General features: G+C 39.8%; 1 protein-coding gene across 1 annotated transcript; it reads left to right on the top strand.

Annotated features, from left to right (window-relative positions):
• The first annotated feature begins 14,029 nt into the window (after window positions 1–14,029).
• APCS (amyloid P component, serum) lies at window positions 14,030–15,069 on the top strand. The gene is made up of 2 exons (XM_003795207.3): window positions 14,030–14,189; window positions 14,304–15,069. The coding sequence occupies exons 1-2, from the start codon at window positions 14,126–14,128 to the stop codon at window positions 14,909–14,911; spliced, it is 672 nt and encodes a 223-aa protein (XP_003795255.1). The 5' UTR covers window positions 14,030–14,125; the 3' UTR covers window positions 14,912–15,069.
• Window positions 15,070–19,380: the final 4,311 nt, after the last annotated feature.

The following is a 19,380-nucleotide window of genomic DNA, read 5'->3' as shown; positions in this document are numbered from 1 at the left end:
AGAATGTGAACGTTTTAAAACAATAACTAAGAAAATGACATGAAGGCTATGTTAACCAGTTTGATGGAAGTGTTTCAGAATGTGTGTGAAAACCCCACACTGTACCCCAGAAGTGCATTAATGTACATAGTTACCATTCATTTAAAAAAAACACAATAATTAAGAAATCAGATTTGAAGAAATATTTTAGAAATTGACAGAAGGATATAGAGTGTAATTCTGTGTGTATGTGTGTGCATGTGTGTGAACTGAGTGGGAGGATAAGTTGGCCAAGGAATAGGCCTATGCCATAAAAGATATTCTTTAATTAGCTATCTTAGATAGTAGTTTAAAACACAGAAATGTATTACATGAGAGTTAGAAATGCAGTACACTCGCTAGTGGTTCCTATCCAGGGTATTTCTTGATCTTGAAATAAGATGTTAGCCAGGCACAGCCATCCACAGGCCTGACTGGCCCTGGTAGACTCACTCCCATGATGGGTCACTTACACAGCTATTGCTAAAAGCCTAAGTTTCTCTTTAGCTTTTTATATAAAGCCTTAGCTTCTCACCAATTTCTGAATGTCCTCACCTCACTGATTCAAGAGCCTGTGAGGCAGAAAAGAGGAAGCTGCCATGCTCTGTATGACCCGGTTTCTGAAATCACACTTCCACTGAGTCACCCAGTCCACCATCTCCTGAAGGGAGGAGTGTCGAATAATTTATGGACATTCAAATCCACAACTATCTCCAAGGAAAAAAGGATTGTGTTAAATAAATGTTGTTTGCTAAATTCACCATGCAATTTTAGGGCCAGATGGAAAACGCCCCAAATATTGGAAGAAGTATTGTCTCCTTTTCCCTCCCCAACAGTGGCTGAATTGTCTTCTGAACAAACATTTGACTATTTCAGGAATATCCTCAGCTTGTGAGACAAAGTATACAGAGATTAAAGGATAAAGTAATTGGACAGTCTGAGGCCTTTTTTGCCCTTCCTGTCTCACATAAAGAAGAAGAAAAAAAATAAGAAGGTCTTCTGAAGGTCACAGTCCAAGGATTCTTATCCACTTTAAAAGACAGAAACAAAAGCAAAATAGAGATTTAATTATACAATTATAGAATATGTCTCCTCTCCAATATCTTACCAACACATCCACTGAGCTCCAGTAAAATAAAGTGGATTACCAATGAGAGAGCTGTAAGACATAGATTCTATTTAAGAAGGAGTTTCTAGGAACACTCAAAGAAAATAAGGAGATAAAAATTAGGAAACAGAAGCCTTTGACACCTGTAGCTACAGTGGACAGTAGACACAGTCTCTTAGTCAGATAAACATGACTAAAACCTCATACCAAAGACCTATCACCTAACTTACCATATCTGAATTATAAAAAAATTGAAAAGAATTCTGAAAAACAGGGGGAAATCCTGAAGAAACAAAATAAGCTTCAGAATTAGAAACATACTTGTATGGATGTATTTAAGAATTATCAAAAGACAAAAAATTTATTTTTTACATCTGTTTTTTATTTCAAAGTATTAGAGGGGCACACACATTTTGGGCACATTATTTGCATTTATACCTTTTATGTCTATGTTATGAGTGTGCCCTTCACCAGAGTATGTGCATTGCACCAGTTAGGTCTGAGTTTACCCTTCCCCCATTTGATGTCTGTTGAGATTAACTTCCATATGTGCACATAAGTATTAATCGACTAGTTTCAATTTAGTATGGACTACACGTGGTGTTTGCTTTTTAATTTCTGGGATACTTCACTTAGAAGAATGGTCTCTAGCTCCATCAGTTGTTACAAAAAAATACTAATCAACATTTTTTTATGGTTGAGTAATACTTCATGGGGTACATATACCACATTTTATTAACCCACTAATGTATTGATGGGCACTTGGGTTGTTTCCACATCTTTGCAATTGTGAATTGTGCTGCTATAATCATTCAAGTGGAAGGGTCTTTCTGATTAAATGTAAAAGACTGAAAATTTAAAATAACTATGATTAATATCCTAAGAGTTCTAAACTCTCTGATTCTTTCTTTAACCATGTCCAATCTACTGACAAGTCCATCAAAGGCATTATTCATTTCTGGAACAATGCATTTTTTATTTCTAACATTTCCTTTTAATTCTCTTTTAGCATTTTCATCTGTTTTCATCATTCTGCTTACAATATCCATCTGTTCCTGCATTTTGTCCCCTTTTCCCATCAGAACCCTTAGCATAGCTTGTAATTGGTTTCAATTTGTCTAACAATAGAGGGTCAAAATAGATGAGGCAAAAACTGGTAGAACTACAAGGAGAAATTGACAAATTTACTATTATCATCACAGTCTTCAATACCACGTCCCCCAGATCCAGCAGGCAGAAAATCGGTGAAGATATAGATGAACTGAACAGCACCTTGATCAATAGGTTCTAATTGACATTTACAGAATACCTCCTTAAAAACAGCAGAATGCACAAATTCTTCTCAAGCTCACATGGAGCATTTTTTTACCAAGATATATCACATTATGAACCACAAAACATAGCTTAAATTTATAATAATAAACATCAATAACTTAAAATTCCACTTTGGTAAACTAAAGAAAGAAGAGCAATATTAACCTAAAGCAAACAGAAGAAAAGAAATAATAAAAATTAGAGCAGAAATCAATAATATTGAAAATAGGGGGAAAAATAGAGAAAACCAATGAAACCAAAAGACAGCTTTTTTGTAAAGATTTATAAAATCATTAAGCCTCCATCCAGGCTAACCCAGAAAAAAAAGGCAAAAGTCACAAACTATTAATATCAGAATCACTACTGATCCCATAGACATTAAAAATAATAGAGAAATATTGTAAATATCTCTAACCCCACCAATTTGGTTTCTTAGATGAAATGAAAAAAATTATTTGAAAGACATAATCTACTAAAACTCAAAAAAGGAGAAATATATCATCTAAATAGAACTTTATCTGTTAAATAAATTGAATTGATAATTAATAACCTTCCAAAAAGAAAAAAAAAAAAAGCACCAGGGCCAGATGGTTTCACTGGTAAATTTAAGAAACAAACATTAAGAGAGAAATTATGCTAATCATCTACAATCTTTCCCAAAAAATAGAAGGGAAAGGAACACTCAAGATAAAAAAGAACATCTTTTAAAAATATACAAATATGATCATACTTAATGGTGAGAAACTTTATGTTTTCCCCTTAAAATTGGAAAGATGTCCCCTCTCCCAAATACCTTTTAGTATTGTATTTAGAATCTTTCAGGTCTAGTGGAAGCCTGAAATCTCATCCTCACCCAGCACTATCAAGAACTCCCAGCATCCTACTGTCAATGGAGGCTGAGAGGAAGACCTAGCTTTTCAACCCCACGGGGCAGTAAAATGGTGGCAACTCCTTCAGCTATCAGAACAGTGTCAGAGGATACCTGCTAAAATACAGGTTTAAAATAAGATCCACAGTCTTATAACATAATACCCAAAATATCCATGTTTCAATAAAAAAATTATTCATCACACCAAGATCCAGAAATACTACAACAGATGACAACACCAATATGACACAGACACTAGAATTATCTGACAAGGATTTTTAATAAGCCATCATAAAACTTTTTCAATGAGCAATTATGAGCAATATTGAAATAAATGAATAGGCAAAAAGTCTCAGCAACAAATTGAACATCTCAGCAAAGCCATGAAGATAGAGACAAAACCAAATAGAAATTTTGGAACTAAAAAATACAACCACTAAAATAGACAAAACTCAAAATATAGGCTCAACAGAAGAATGGAGAGAACAGTCAAAGGAAATTGTGAACTTGAATATAGAACAATAGCAGTACCCAATCTTAAAAACTGAGAGAAAATCAGGTAAAAAAATAATAATGGACAGAGTTTAAGGGACGGGTAGAAACATAACAAAATATCTAATACTGATACCATAGTCCCAGAGAAAGAGGAGAAAGAGAGAGGAATTCATAAATGGTATTAATGACATGTGATGGAAAGTTACCCAAATTTGTCAAAGACATAAATCTACAGACTCAAGAAGCTGAAAGAAGCAGACCATAAACAGAATAAACCAAGAAATATGAAATATCCACACCAAAAATTGTCATTGCCAAACTTCTGAAAACAAAAGACAAACAACAATTTGAAGGCAGTAAGAGAGAAGTGCTGAAGGCAATTTGAGTATCAGTATCAATTTGAGTATCAAAACCACACAGGAAAGGAGGAAATTGCACAATACTTCTTGAGTGTTTGAAGAAAGAAACTTTCAACCCAGAATTCTGTATCTAATACAGTCTTCAGCAATAAAAGAGACATCAAGCTATTTTCATAACGGAAAACTCAGAGATTATGCCATCAGCAGAGCTACTCTAAGAGCATGGCTAAAGGAAGTTCTCTAAATTGCAAAAAAATAAAAGCAGAGTCTTTGGAATATGAGGAAGTAAGAAAGAACACAGTAAGCAAAAATACAGGTGAATGTCATAGACTTTCCATCAACGCTTGGGTTTTCTAAATTATGTTTTACAGTTCAAACAAAAATTATAACACTGTCTAGTATGGTTTTCAATATAGACAGAGAACCATTTAATATAAATATGTTATAAACAGGGAGAGTAAAGAGACTTCAGTCATAGTTAGATAAATCTACACATGATAAAATGACATATAAATACATACACACACGCACTATGCCTATGTCAAATTCTTGGTTTTCAAATTGTGCTAAAGCTATGCAAGATGTAACTGCTGCAAGAAACTGAGTGACAGATACCCAAGACTTCCTGTGCTATCTTTGCAACAGTATCCCTGTCTCATTTCTATGTGGCTAGTGCTACCTTGGTACCAAAACCAAAGACATCACAAGCAAACAAAACCCAGACCAATATCTCTACTGAATATAGGTACGAGAATCCTCAATTAAATACTATGGAACTAAATCCTGCACAATATAAAAAATAATTATATTCTATGACCAAGTATGAATTGATTTAACATCCAGACATCAACTAATGTAGTGTATCCGTACAATGGATTATCATTCAGCCATATGAAGGAGTGAAATTCTGATACATGCTATGACATTGGATTAACCTCAGAAACATCCTACTAAGTGAAAGAAACCACATATTTTATTGTTTGGCTTATATGACATGTCCAGAAAAGTTTAAGTCATAGAAACAAAGCCAGAATAGTGGTTGCCTAGGACAGGGGCTCCCAGTAAAAAGGGATGAGTACTACTGGGTATAGGGTTTCTTTTTAGGGTAATGAAAATGGCAGAAAATAAGTGTCAGGTAATAATAGCACAATTTTGTAAATATACTAAAATCCACTAAATTTTGCACTTATTATGGTGAATTTTCTGCTGTAAATATTCTATCTCAATAAAGTTGAGTTTTAAAATACCCCAAAAAGTTATTTGCAACCTGTAAATAATTTAATGTAGGAACAACATCTCCCACAAACCTCAGAAATTTTAGTAAATACTAGTGTATTTTAGCCTAAGACATAGGAAATGTTCAAGGAAACTCTTAAATGTGTATATTTTGTTCACAAAGGCAATGACAAAAAATTACAAAATTCCTATTAATAACGTTTGAAATTAGATATGTTTGGGATATGCTCAGTTATCTGGAAAGTTGGTTATATACTATTCTTTGTCCTGAGCAAATGAATAAATGAAGTGTGTATGTAAGTCTGGGTATGGAATTTAGAGTTAGTGTATGGGTCTAAGACGCAGTTCTTCCTCACCATTGTCTATGTCAGGTACGGGTAAATACATGAAAACACAGGTGAACAATTCAGAAAAGTATCTGCCTCATAATAGGTTAACTCTACCAATGGTGGTAATAGCAGCAGCAACAGCACCAATAGTGGCAGAAATAATAGTAAAGTGGAGGAAATAACATTTGCAGAAGTATTAGAAACATTACAATTAGAAATTGCATATGAAAGAAAGTACTGCATAAATTTTAGAAGCTATCATATTCCATAACGTGATTTCCTACTGTTTGCCACATTTTAGACCGTCCAATATTAGTTTCCTTCCTCAAATCCTGCCCCATCTCCCACACACATGCACATCAGCAGTAACAAACTGAAATGAGGTCTTTTTCAATCTTCTTTTCTAAACACTTGGGTCCTGTTCTGGGCTTATCGTTCCTTACTTAGCTCAGGCCCATCTCTTCTGCCACCTCTTCTCTCTCGTCTAAAAGCACCTGTGCTGCTCACTAAGATCTGTTTGACTTATTGTTGGATTGGCTGCATCTTTTTCTTCTCTAATCAGTTTGTTATAAGTTGAGAGATGAAAGGAGAAAACTTAGTGTAAGCTGTGGAGGGATTTGACAGAGGAAAAGAATGTCCACGGGATTTTCATTTCCAGTGTTATTTTTTTCTCTTTCTTTTCACCCTGAGATAAAAAGAATCTACATGTGGGCAAGAAGAAATGTGTCCAGGTGTTTCTATTGACTGTGGGTTTCCAGGAAGCACAAATACAAGGTGCTCTACTTTGTAAGTGCTCACCAGTTCATCTCTCTAGAGTTGTACTGAGACCCAGTTCATCCATCTAGAGTTGTACTGTGTACAATGTGTTAGAGCCTGGTGCTGGGTACTAGGCATGAAGAGATAGATGCCACTTTTCATGGCCTTCCAACACATTTCTGTCCCAGCCATACCATTCCCTTTGCTTGCCATATTCTTTCTACACTACCCAAATTTAGTTCACCTTGTTGAAAATATGTCTCCATTCTCATTTCTTCCTCTCTCTGGACTGTCCCAAGTAGAGCAGGGCATTCATGCCTTCTACCCAAGCCTGCCTCGTTGTGCACCTACACCAGCTCCTGCACATTTTTTTAAATGTTAGTTGCTTTCTCCAGATGGAGAATCTCTTAAGTGGTACCTACTCTACCTGTCTTAGGAGAGTGATAGAAAACATTCTAAATTCTAAGCACGTGTATTTTGAGCTGGTGTATGGCAAAATTTTCTAATAAAAGAAAGACACACCTTTTTAAATTAGAAATAATGCTGTTTAGACAAGCACTAAAATATAAAAGATGTTCACAAAGTCCTGGAGGAAGAGATGAAAGAGCAATCAGCCTGGGCTGGGAGAGGTAGAGAGTAGAAAAGAAAAGAGTAACAGCTGATGATGATGGCGATGATGACAGCTATGCCGTTTTCATTACCCAGGGCACCCAACTTCTTCAAATATATTCTCTTTCACTTTTTCCTCCATTTACTCTTCTCTGGTCTCACAGAACTCCTTGTTATTCCTGAAACATTGCAGAAATTTTTCTAATGTAAACTTTCATATTGTTGTATGATAATTTTGACTAAGATATCTTTATATCTGTGTATATGCATATGTGTATGCAGTATTGCAATATAAAATTTACTTTTTATTATGAATTTTTGTCAAAATACATTTGCAAAATTCTATTCTAGACTTCGAAAATCTTATTTTAAAAATGCACACGTGACTGCACTTGCAATATTTTGCACACAGTATCAGAGAGTCCACAAACCCTGTGAGCACTCATTCAAAAACCCCCTAGGGACCTAGGGACCTCAGCTTCAGAGCCACCCCCAAAGATACATACAGCATGTATCACTGATACATTGACATCACCTAGAAACGTACACAGTTCTGCCAAGTAACAGTGAGGGGAAATTCCAGAAGAAGATACTCACTATGACTGGAACCGTTGACATCCAGCTGTCTTCCGGAAGGAGAAAAAAATCACCCGTCACCAAAGATGTGCTTCAGGCCTGCTCCTGTGGTTACAAAATGTGGCAAAAGTATAAGATAGATAATGGAAAGAGTTGATCTTGGGGCTGAAATAATGAGTCACTTATTCCCAAAACATAGGAATGTGTGCCAATAGATGCCACCATACCTTGGCATCTCCATCGTGTCTTCCAGCTGTCTCTCCCAGTGAATGTACATAAAAAATTTCTTAATTACACACATAACTACCCATCTAAGAAAAAAAAGTATAAGATATGGGTAGAGCAGAGAAGTGTTCTTCAAAACAAAAACTCTAATGGGAAAAGATATGTGGCAAAATAAACTGTCAGCACCCACCCACTACCACTCTCCCAGCCAGCTGATGGGAAAATGGGCCCACCAGGTCCATACCTAGAGAAGAGTAACCAAAGTCTCTCACTCAGAATTAGGCATCACAACCACCCCAAATAGTTGATGGAATCAGCAATTTCCAAATGCTTTCAAGGAGCAAGAAGAAAAATGTTTAAGGAGAGAACATCTATACGAAGGCATCATTTTTTGAGAAGAGTCCACCATCTAGTCTCCCATTGCTCAGCTTCTGGGGTTGCAACAATAATAAGGTTTAAAAAGATCTTGGTTTCCTTTTACAGAAGTAAAGGGCACTCCACCTAAACACACACTATTTAAATGGCCACTGGGGATGGATTCACAGACCTCTATTTTTTGAAAGTATTCATTTTCCAATCAGCACATGGCATGGATAGCCCCTTTGAAAGGCCAACTAAGGGCCGTATGACTGAAGTCACGAAGCGGGAAGAGTCTCAGGTGGTCCCTGGGATTCTTTAACTGAAGTTACCACCGCATTGTCATCATTATATTTCTTCCACTCAAAGACAAAAGTCAAGCCCCAAATGGCCAGGTGAAGTGGAAGCAGGGAGGATGTTCAATCACACTGGGGCACGCTTCGGAGGAAGTCATCAAAGTGCTCCTGGAGGGCTGCCTGCCCCCGCGGTGAGGAGCACCCTGCCTCCTTTCTGGAGCTTAAGTAGAAAAGCATTCTGAATCAATTCACAGCAAAGCTTTCTATTTGATCTACTTGTGAGATATAAAATGTTTGTGGGCAAGAAAAATATCACTCTGGACTAAAGGTCTCCTGATGAAATGAGTCAATCTGTTAAGAAATGCTTCTGTCCACAGCTCTGTACACGGTATCCTTGGCCTCTGCGGACCTCAGATTGTAAACAACAGAGTCCAGCGTCAGACTGAGGGTGGGGTCGGCCTCTGATAGAAGGCCTGTTCTCTACTAAGTTCATCAGCTTGCATTTGAGGTAGCCGATAGAGACACAACCTCACCGGAAGATCACCCTGGTGCGACAGGAGGCATGGGTGGCAAAGCCCCCAGGGGAGGTGATTCTGAGCATGGTGGAGGGGCTGCCGACGTCCATGTAGGAAATATGAACCAAATCCACAGACACCTGCACACAGGCCCGGTGAACAAAATGTTTACTTCATGCATCGTATTGTCAAGGCAGAAAAGTTTCATGATAAGAAGGAAGTCATGAAGCAGGCCACCACAGTGTCACAGAGGTACAAATGGATGTCATCTGAGTAACTGTCATGATCAGCCCAAGGTAAAAAGTACCGCATGCCAACTGAGCACACACCCTCTTGTTCCCCAGGACTATGTTCCAGAGGAATTTCCAGGCCACTGCACAACAGATGACAAACAAGATGTCAAAGACCAAAACTACCTAATTTTGAGCTGTGAGACTAGAGAGTGCCATGGAATAGTGACCAGGGTGTATGGTCTCTGGAGTAGTGAACACATCAGGAAATGGTACATGGCTAAGGTGGGTGACAGCCATAAGGACGGCATTCCCTGCTGAAATTAACATGGGAATGACATCACTGAAGTCAGCAAGGCAAACGCTTCCAGCTTCTGGGGAGTTCTTTCTCTGTACTCTGAAGTTTCAGGGATTTAGTGAGAAAATTCTTGTTCTGGCATGAACAAACACGGTTTGTTCTGGTCATGGGCACAAACACGGCCAAGAGAAAGGCAGGATGATGAGAGTGGAACAATACCTCTTCCAGCAACACAAGTGAGAAACTGATCCTGCTTCCTCAGTGCATGTGTTCCTGCCTCTGTAGACTGAGAAATATTGCACAGCTCCTCCCCCATATGCTGGTGTCACAAAGGGATTCTGAACCACAAGGAGATAGCTGTGATCAGGGGGGTTCCAATGAATAATGATTTTGATGAAAGTATTTCATAATGTATATGAAAACACTACACTGTACCCCATGTTTGCATTAATGTATACAGCTATCATTTAATAAAAAATAAAATAAAATAAAAATTTTAAATTTAGGCTTGGTGCCCATAGCACAATGGTGATGGCACCAGCCAAATACATGGAGGGTGGTGGGTTCAAAGCTGGCCTGGCCCAGCTAAACAATGACAATTACAACCGAAAAAAAAAAAAAATAGCCAGGTGTTATGGCGGGCACCTGTAGTCCAAGCTACTAGCAAGGCTGAGGCAAGAGAATTGCTTAAGCCCAAGAGTTTGAGGTTGCTGTGAGCTGTGATGCCGCGGCATTCTACCCAGGGTGACAGCTTGAGACTCTGTCTCAAAAAAAAAAAGGATTTATATTTAAATAAAGATAGATTTTAAAAAATTCATCTCAATAAGGAAGGCCAAATTTTATAAAACTAAAGATGAAGGGTGTGAAAAGAAGTATAATAGTGTGAAGATGCCCAGAAGGTTAAAGTCTGAGACACAGATAGGGTGACATTCTAGAGGGTAGTTTCAGGTGAATTGTGAAGAATTCAGCAAGGTGACATGGTCAGATGTCTCACTCCACCCAAAATAGATGATAACTAGCAGGGATTTTCTTTTCTAAATGAACCCTGAAGTTAGGAATAGTGAAATGAGATCCAGGGGGGACTCCTGAGTATCGACAGGAGCTGGAAAGTGACCGTCTGGTTTGCGAAGCTGCCAGGATTGGGAAGGGGAGGTAGGAGGCTGCAGCAGGAGCTTGGCATTTAGAGTGTGGAAAAGCTACTTTGGTAGAAAGGTCAGTAAGAATCTCAGGTGGACGTTGATAGTTCTCTGTTGTTGTGTGAAATGTTACAGGGTGGGAAACAGAGACACAATAGCCACTCTGTCAAGAAAAGGTAATCTATAATTGATGTGGGAAATATTCATTAGATCCTGATTCTGCCATTGAGAATCTTGTTTCCATCCTTCTGTTCTTTGACAGAATTACTAAACCTTTAGAAACAGACTCTCTTCCTCCTTTCTCCATCAATCCCTGAAACTTGGCTTCTGCCATACTCACTTTATGAAAATTGCTCTTTCAAAGGTCACCAATAAAGTTTTTATTGCTACATCCAGCATCCACCTTAGATTTTTCTGATGCATTTAACACCACTGGGTACCACTCCTTGGATGCTTAGGCTAACTTGAATCCCAGGACACCACACACACTATCTTTCTCTCTGTCACTCATTGTTTTTTGTCTCCTCACCTCCTTCCTCCACGGCAACACTCTTCTCTTTCCTCCAGGCCTATGAGCGCAAGTATTCCCTTAGATCAGTGCTTGGCTCCTGACCTTTTCTCTCTTCTCTCTTCTGCTGAGTCTTTTTGTTTCGTCATCCCTTATATGTTGGTTCCTCTGAAACCTGCATTTCTAATTCCAAGCCGCAATCACATATTTCAAATTCTCCACTGGCTATTTATGTGTGTAGGTCATACTAAATTTTCACTCAGTTTTCACTTCAAAAGTCCCTAAAGCTCAGAATGTTCTCTTCCAAGGCCTGAGAAACGTTCTAGAGAAAGAAACAAAGGGATAGAATCAGGCTCCACCTTTTCTCTATTTTTTCCATTCTGCTATGGGCCCTATTTTCCAATCAGCATTTCCTCTTCACAGTGTGTGAACACAACATTTGCCTGTCCAAATGCCAACACTGGCCTTTGGGCCCTCTAGCTGTGCCAGTCCCCTTACCTCCAGTCTCTCCAGGCTCACTCACACCTCAGGCCAGCTCTGTGGATTCATCTCCCATTGGCAAAGACTCTCTTCTGCATTAATCTCCAAACAATTTTTTGTTGACAGAATGCTAATATATTAATTTACGATGAAAACTAGAAGCATCTGGTGAGCCCTATGTTCTCTGAATTTTATGGCACTCATTAATTAACATCTGGAAATGTTAGGGAATTGCATAGTCCCTGGGTTCTCAGTAAAGGTTACCTGCCAGCTCCTACTTCCAGCATTATCTGCTCATATTACTCGGTTATGTTCTACTTTTCATTGCTATTAAACTGTTTCATGTAAAAAATTCTCACCCTATGTGAGTCCTCTGATTCTGCAAATATGTAACAGGCTCCTGTTGGTATTAAAGAAAAAGCGTTAGATAAAGTGGGGAACCTAAACCTGAGTAAGACCTAATACCCAGCTTCAATCTAGATGGGACAAAAGATAAATACACTAATATCTATAATATGCAATAGACAATGGTAATAGCTTTAAAAAGCTCCAAAATGATATCAATAATAACCATCATCCAGGCTCTATTTTATATACTTTATGCATATAATGATATTTTATTTTTCTTTGCAAAAACTCTAGAAGGTAGACAATGTTATGTTTTACAGAGAAGACTAAAGTCCAGAGAGGTTCTAGTGACATATATAATAGTCAACCACCAGTATGTGGCAGGACCAGACCTCTACTCCAAAGTCTTTGATCTTAACCTTATAGGGAGTTCAAAAGAGATGAAAATAATTTCTAGTTGGGACATCAGAAAAGCCTTCACGAAACAAATCATTTTTGAGATTAATTTTGAAAAATGGTTAGAATTTTTAAGAAACAGCAAAGGATAAAAGAGAAATTCCAGACAGAATGAAGGCAATGAGTAGAAGGCAATAGAATCAGGAAAGCCAGGCATGTGTGGAGAACAACAATTAGAGATGGTTGACTGGAGGAGAGAATTTGATTAAGAGGTCACGGCCAAGTTGGGGCCAGACTGCAAATGGCATTGGCTTCCCAATCTGAAGGATCTGTATTAATTCAGGAGCCAATAGGATGTATAACAAAAGTCCCCCACTAACTTTCACTGTGCAACAAGCTAATTATGCTTTCCAATCTGGGATTCAGCTTAGGGGGGAAAAACAAGATGAAAAGAAAACAGAAACTTCCTAGAGATGAGGATTAGAAGAATAATTTGAACAATGGTAGAGAAAGTGAATCCTTGGTGGGCATGATTGTCATTGAACAGACTGATCAGAAGTTCTGGAGTGAGTTGAGAAAAAAAGAGAATAACAAATAGGGTAAGAGGAAAATGCTATATAGAATTTAGGGATGAGAGAGAAGAAAACTAATGTGGCTAGAAAGTGGAACATGAGTTTGACATCTTAGAGGTACAGCAGGTTTGAGTGGTGGCTAAGAAAGTGTGATATTTTAAGTAGTGACAGAGAGAATAAAGAGGGAGGTCATGGGGTTGTGTGAAGGGCGGTCACCACTGAACCCCACCACCTAGTGTATTACCAGGAATTAATAAACAAATATGAGCATAGTGTATTAATGGGTTCATCACCAGAATGGTAAACCCTCAGTGGCCAAGGACTCAAAGGAGATGCTGATGTCTCTATAGGTAGTGGGTAGCTCTCCAGAAAAACAAGTCATAATGAGAAATGGGAAAACCTAGTATAGAGAAACATGAGATGCAAAAGAAAATTACCTAAATAACAGTAGCAGAAAATATGAAGCTTCAGGGGGTCAGTAAGTTTATATTTCAATTCTCTCTTTCCCCTAGCAATGCCTGATGTCTTACCCAATAGTAACTTAAGGGGCATTTTTAGGGTTTTCAGCAAAAAGCAAAATCCCAGAATGCCCTGTAAACAAACAGAAGACTAGTCCACAGAACTATGAAAGAAAAGAAAGGCTGAGGGCCAACAGCCCATGAGAGGCCTGAGCTCAGGGAAACCCTCCACATGGCTCAGCAAAGCACAGAGCATCAGACAGAGGGGCCCCTGCACAGCTGACTGGGGCCCTCCTCAGCCTATCCACAACCTGCAGCTCTGTATCACTTTCTTCCCAGCTGCAGACTCTGGGTCCCAGGAGTTGGAGCTCTTAGCTGGTGTCTAATAAGTAACTCCCATTGATTTTCCAGCCCAGGGCCTCACCACCCCTCCCCATCAGCAGCTCTGGTTGCCAGCAGGCCTGGAAAATCACTCACACATCATTGGTGCTTCCCACCCCCCCTCCTCTCCCCAGGTGCATATAAACCCTGAAGAGCTGAGGTCTCAGAGCATGCCTCTCAGAAGCTGGGACAGCCACTGTGCTGCCTGCTGCCCACCCCTAGCCACTCAGCTGCTATAGCAGCCCCAGGCCAGGAACATGAACCAGCTGCTGCTCTGGGTTTCTGTCCTCACCAGCCTCCTGGAAGCCTTTGCTGCGACAGGTAGGGAGGTCAGTGGATAGTCCAGGAGCATCATGTGAGCAAAGAGGTTGAAAGTGGGATATTTTTCCCTGCATTTGTGGTGAAGTTCATTTTATTTCTTTCTTTATCCCACAGACCTCAGTGGGAAGGTGTTTGTGTTTCCTAAAGAATCCTCTACCAACCATGTGAGCTTGATTACAAAACTGGAGAAACCTCTGCAGAACTTTACCTTGTGTTTTCGAGCCTTTAGTGACCTTTCCCGTGGTTATAGCCTCTTCTCCTACAACACCCAAGGCAAGGATAATGAGCTACTAATTTATAAAGAACGAATTGGAGAGTACAGTTTATACATTGGGAGAAGCAGTGTGATGTGGAAAGTTATTGAAGAGTTCCCGGAGCCAGTGCACATCTGTGTTTCCTGGGAGTCTGCCTCAGGCATTGCTGAATTTTGGGTCAATGGAAGACCTTTAGTGAAAAAGGGTCTGAAGCAGGGTTACTCTATAGGAGCTCACCCCAAGATCGTCCTGGGGCAGGAGCAGGACAACTATGGGGCTGGGTTTGATAAGAGCCAGTCCTTTGTGGGAGAGATTGGGGATCTGTACATGTGGGACTCTGTGCTCTCCCCAGTAGAGATCATGGTAACTTATCAGGGTTCCCCAAACAATTCTAACATTCTGAACTGGCAGGCTCTGAACCATGAAATAAAAGGATATGTGATCGTCAAACCTCTCGTGTGGGTCTGATATCTTGAATCAAGAGCTCTTGAAAATGAAAAGGTCAACATCTAAGAGATCTCCAAGCAACTGGACACCAGACCCTACAGTTGTAGCTCTTTCTTCTTTGAATTTTCTACAAGCATGCCTGCAAAAATAAATAAATAAATATTGTGTTATGGTGCCCACCTTTGTCTTGTAGTTGTCATAATCCCATGGTACTTTCTCCTACATCTATTTATTTGGTAATTGGAGTTTTGTTATCCAGGAAAAAAATCAGCTTGTGAATATGGGGAAAGAAACCTTTAAGCAACTAGAAAGATAGATCACAAAGCCAGAAAACTCAATGGGTGGACAGTAGCAACACTTACAAGAGACTAACAATCATCTTAGTAATAATTCAAAGTAGGTGTAGCATTGCAACCAAAATTCTTCTATATTTTTCCCAGCTACAAATAAATCAAAAAAGAAAGGTCTGAGCTTGCACCAGAGAAACAACTATAATGAGATAAGTAACAGTTGAGAACCCGACAGTAAGTAATGAGACAGGAAGGGAAAAAAAAAAAAAACTAGACGAAGTAGGAATGAAACTAAAAATATATAAGAGACAGGGATCATTTTCTGTGAACACAAACATGCCTTTATATCTCAAAAATCTCAGTGGTACTGTACAGTGCTTGATTTTCATACTGCTGCCCTGATGTCATCAAGAAAATATTATATTCTGAATATTGTTCACAGGAGAGGTCTTTAAAGTCCTTCCATGGAGCCCCACTTCAGAATAGAATTTAAACTTCTTGATGTGACGTTGACCTCCATGCCCAGATTCCACTTTCTCTCTCTGAAATGGACACTTGGAGAACACACAGACTACTCGGAATAGTGCTCTCTATGTAACTCTCAGCACAGCAAGTGGTATCCTAATTATTACAACACTGTCTGAAGTTATCGCCAGTCGTTATTTTTGTCCTTATGAAAAAGCACAGTGCCTGGTGCAACCTCAACAGATATCAGTGGCCTCTCCAGAGAGGCAGAGACCCCAGGGGGTCTTTTCCCACCGCTAATGAATAGCTGGAGATATCAGACAAATCACATCCAGGACAGTTTCAGAAGGATAACCAAAGCGATTACTCAAAACTCATGACCATTATCCAGAGAGGATAGATCAAAGAAGGCACCAGATCAAAGAAGTCGGACAGAGCCTGGGAACTCCACCCGGGGCAATGAGGCAGAGAGGACCTGAGAAGATTCCCTGAGGAACTTCAGTGGAGGAGCAGCCGCTTTGTAAGGACATTGAACTTCATGTCTGGGGAGACGGTGCTGTGGTTTGGTTAGGTTTGTTTGCCCTCACCGAAGTTCACGCTGACGTTTGATTCTCAGTGTGGCAGCGTTGAGAGGTGGAGCCTCCAGGGAGGTGTTTGGGCTGCGGAGGCAGACCCCACCTCCAGACCCCAGTGCCATTCTCGCAGTAGCGAGTGCTCACTCTCGCGAGACTACATTACTTTACCCGGATGGATTCTTTCCCGCCACAGTGGGCTGTTATAAAGCCAGGCCGGCCCTCAGGTTTCTCTCTGTTTGTGTACACCCACTTCCCATCGACCTTCTCTGCCATGTTGCAACACAGTACGAAAGCCCTTGTCAGTTGCCAAGGGCATGTCCTTGAACTTCTCAGCCTTCGAAACTGTGAGCTAAATCAACCCCTTTTCTGTATATATTTTTTCAAAAGTTGAATAAGTATTTATTGTTCCAGATGGTACAGTGCATGAATTAATCTCATACTTTATCAAAATGTTTTCTAACGTATTTCCAGAGGACATCTGCACTGGAAAAAATCAAAGGAATTTGTGTCTAATACCCTGTTTTTAACTACTGTGGGGGCGGGATGGAAAGGATGATGGGGTTCTCCACACCACAGATTGGCTTTTTTCTTTCACGTGATTGATTCATCCTCTTTTCTTGATAAATTACCCAAGTCTCAGGAAGTGTTTTACAACAACACAAAATGGACTAAGACAGGTGGAAGCCATTTAGAACATCAAATTGGTTAGGCAGGGATTTTAGCAATGAGGGAAATTATTAGTTTCCAATTTTCTTCTCCTAAGTTAGGGCTTGTTTTACGCTTCCTTAATATTAACCACCATTCCAGAAACTTGTACTAGAAAGACCTCTCTATTCTTGTATAACAGATATTCCCACTAACAACATGTTGTTTGCACTAACATTTCATAGCCCCTTTGCCAAGGAATCTAAAACAAGTTTTAGAAATGAAGCCAGTGTATCATCCATTCATTCAACTATATATTGAATGATTATCATGTCAGGCACTTTGCCAGACACCAAAAATATAAGAGTAAGTTAAGCAATCGTTGTGCTTGCTTTTTTGTTTTTCAAATTAATATTCTAATAAATCTGTGTCACCTAAGTACAGACTCCTAATAATAACCAGCCTATGTTGTAATCCATCCCTCATAGGGGGCCTCTTTCTATAACAGGTCAATGGCACACTCCCCTTCCAACCCCACCTGAGTTAGAGGGATCTTTGATTCCTGGTGACCATTTGTAATTTCTTGCACATTATCTTGGGATTCAACGTTCACTTTGTTGCTCTTCTGAACCCTCTGTCCTACAAAATGATTCTTTTGGACAGAATCCAAGAGGACTACATGTCAGCTTTTTCTATGTGGCTCAGGTTTCATTCAAAAGAAACACTCCTACACCCTTTATCTCAGTCCTGGACATCCAGGGTGATCTTAACACAGACCACACTTTGCTGCTCCTATGGTGGTTGTAGCTTTCTCAAGTCCTGTGAGTCCCCCACTAGTAAGGAGCATATTTTAAGCTTTCTGAGTGATTCCACTGGGCTTGAGGTGAAGGAAACAGGAAGACCAGCAATTATCTTATCAAGCTGCAAGGAACATAACCCACTCCTCCCTCCAAGCAGCATCAGCAGCAAACAGCTCTTTGGAGAAGTTCTTTCCCATTTCCACCTTCCGTCTACTCTGTACCCCTTGTTCTAGCCAAGACGTACAAGAATCATGAAGCTGGTTTTTAATCCTTTCCTTTGTAAATTCTTCATCTGAGTGGATCTGTGCATGCTATTTTTATTATCTAATATCTATAATATCAATGATTCATTCAAAAAGAAATAAAGGAGAGTTCATCTGAACATTGCTTAAAATAGAAATGGTATTTCTGATAACTCAATTTGGGTATTTTTCTCAGCAAAGTCACAGAGGAAACTACTTAAGTGACTCAGAACATGGAAAGACCCAGAAGACATGATAACCCAGGAACATATTTGGATAGTGTCTCGGGAATGGCTTTGATAATTGCCACTTTCCCCATATTTGCCACTAAAGCTGGTAGAGCCTAGGAATAAGGAGTGTGCAGGATGTACAGAGCATAGCTAGAATAAGGAGTCATCTCTAATACAAAACCCAATTCTTGAGCTTCTATCTTGTACAAATCATTATCTGTGGGGGGTTGTTTTTTTGTTTGTTTGTTTGAGACAGTCTCACTATGTTGCCCTCAGTACAGGACCATGGCATCACAGCTCACAGCAACCTCCAACTCTTAGGCTTAAGTGATTCTCTTGCCTCAGTCTCCCAAGTAGCTGGGACTACAGGGGCCCACCACAACATCCAGCTACGTTTTGGTTGCAGTTGTAATTGTTGTTTGGCAGGCCCCAGCTGGATTCGAACCTGCCATCTCTGGTGTATGTGGTTGGCGTCTTAGCTGCTGAGCTACAAGCGCAGAGCCAATGATCTGGTTTTTATTTATGTAGCTCCATAAATACAACTAGGAGCATTTGGGTGCTGCTTTTACCAAAGAAGCCCAGAGGGATTTTCTGGATGACAGGGTTTGCTGTTAGTTCTCCAGGGGTTTTATGTGGGAGATTCAGGGTAAAGGTCTGAGGTTAAAGCAACCAGATTGCTTAGTTTGGGGTGTATCTTAGCTGAGACTTGAATTGGGGTGAGAATGGGAAATATTTGCCTCATCTGCACTAGAGAGTACATGTAGTCCCATTTGGAAAGAAACATGGAGAGTCTTTAGGTATTCCTGAGACTTCAAGGGAGTAGGTGTCTAAGATCACAGAAGAACAGAAGGAACAGTGAAACCTGGCCTGAGTTACCTTTAATCCTTATCTTAACTGGACTAAATAGCTGACTAGGTTATATGCTAAACTCCATTTGTGTGCCAGAATTTTTTATTTCATTTAGTCTGGCTGTGGACACTTTTCTCTGATTCAATATGGGTCCTGCCTGTGGACCTCCTCTGTGCACTCTGAGCAGTGGCAGAAGCATATGCCTCATGTCTCGTAAGCCACAGGTTCTGGAAGCAAAGCTGATCTCACACTACCGATGCACAGCTCTGAGCCCCGTGGTCTGGGAGGGGTTCTAATAATCTAAAAAGTCTGCCCTAGAACTAACTACTGCTGTGTTCACACCAAGGGAGACCCAAAGGCAAACACGAGGCCCTTCACCCAGACCTCTCGCTGC

This window comes from Otolemur garnettii, unplaced genomic scaffold (assembly GCF_000181295.1).
Source record: "Otolemur garnettii isolate 467f Iridium unplaced genomic scaffold, OtoGar3 scaffold00091, whole genome shotgun sequence".
Classification (NCBI taxonomy): domain Eukaryota; kingdom Metazoa; phylum Chordata; class Mammalia; order Primates; family Galagidae; genus Otolemur; species Otolemur garnettii.
The sequence above is the reverse complement of the archived record's forward strand: the minus strand, read 5'-3'. Positions and strand labels throughout refer to the sequence as shown.

What these genes read in the sequence shown, in the direction of transcription:
- APCS (XM_003795207.3), top strand. Translation starts at nt 14,126, where the DNA reads ATGAACCAGCTGCTGCTCTGGGTTTCTGTCCTCACCAGCCTCCTGGAA. An exon ending in GGAAGCCTTTGCTGCGACAG is followed by an intron (nt 14,190 to 14,303) that starts GTAGGGAGGTCA and finishes TTTATCCCACAG; the next exon opens with ACCTCAGTGGGAAGGTGTTT.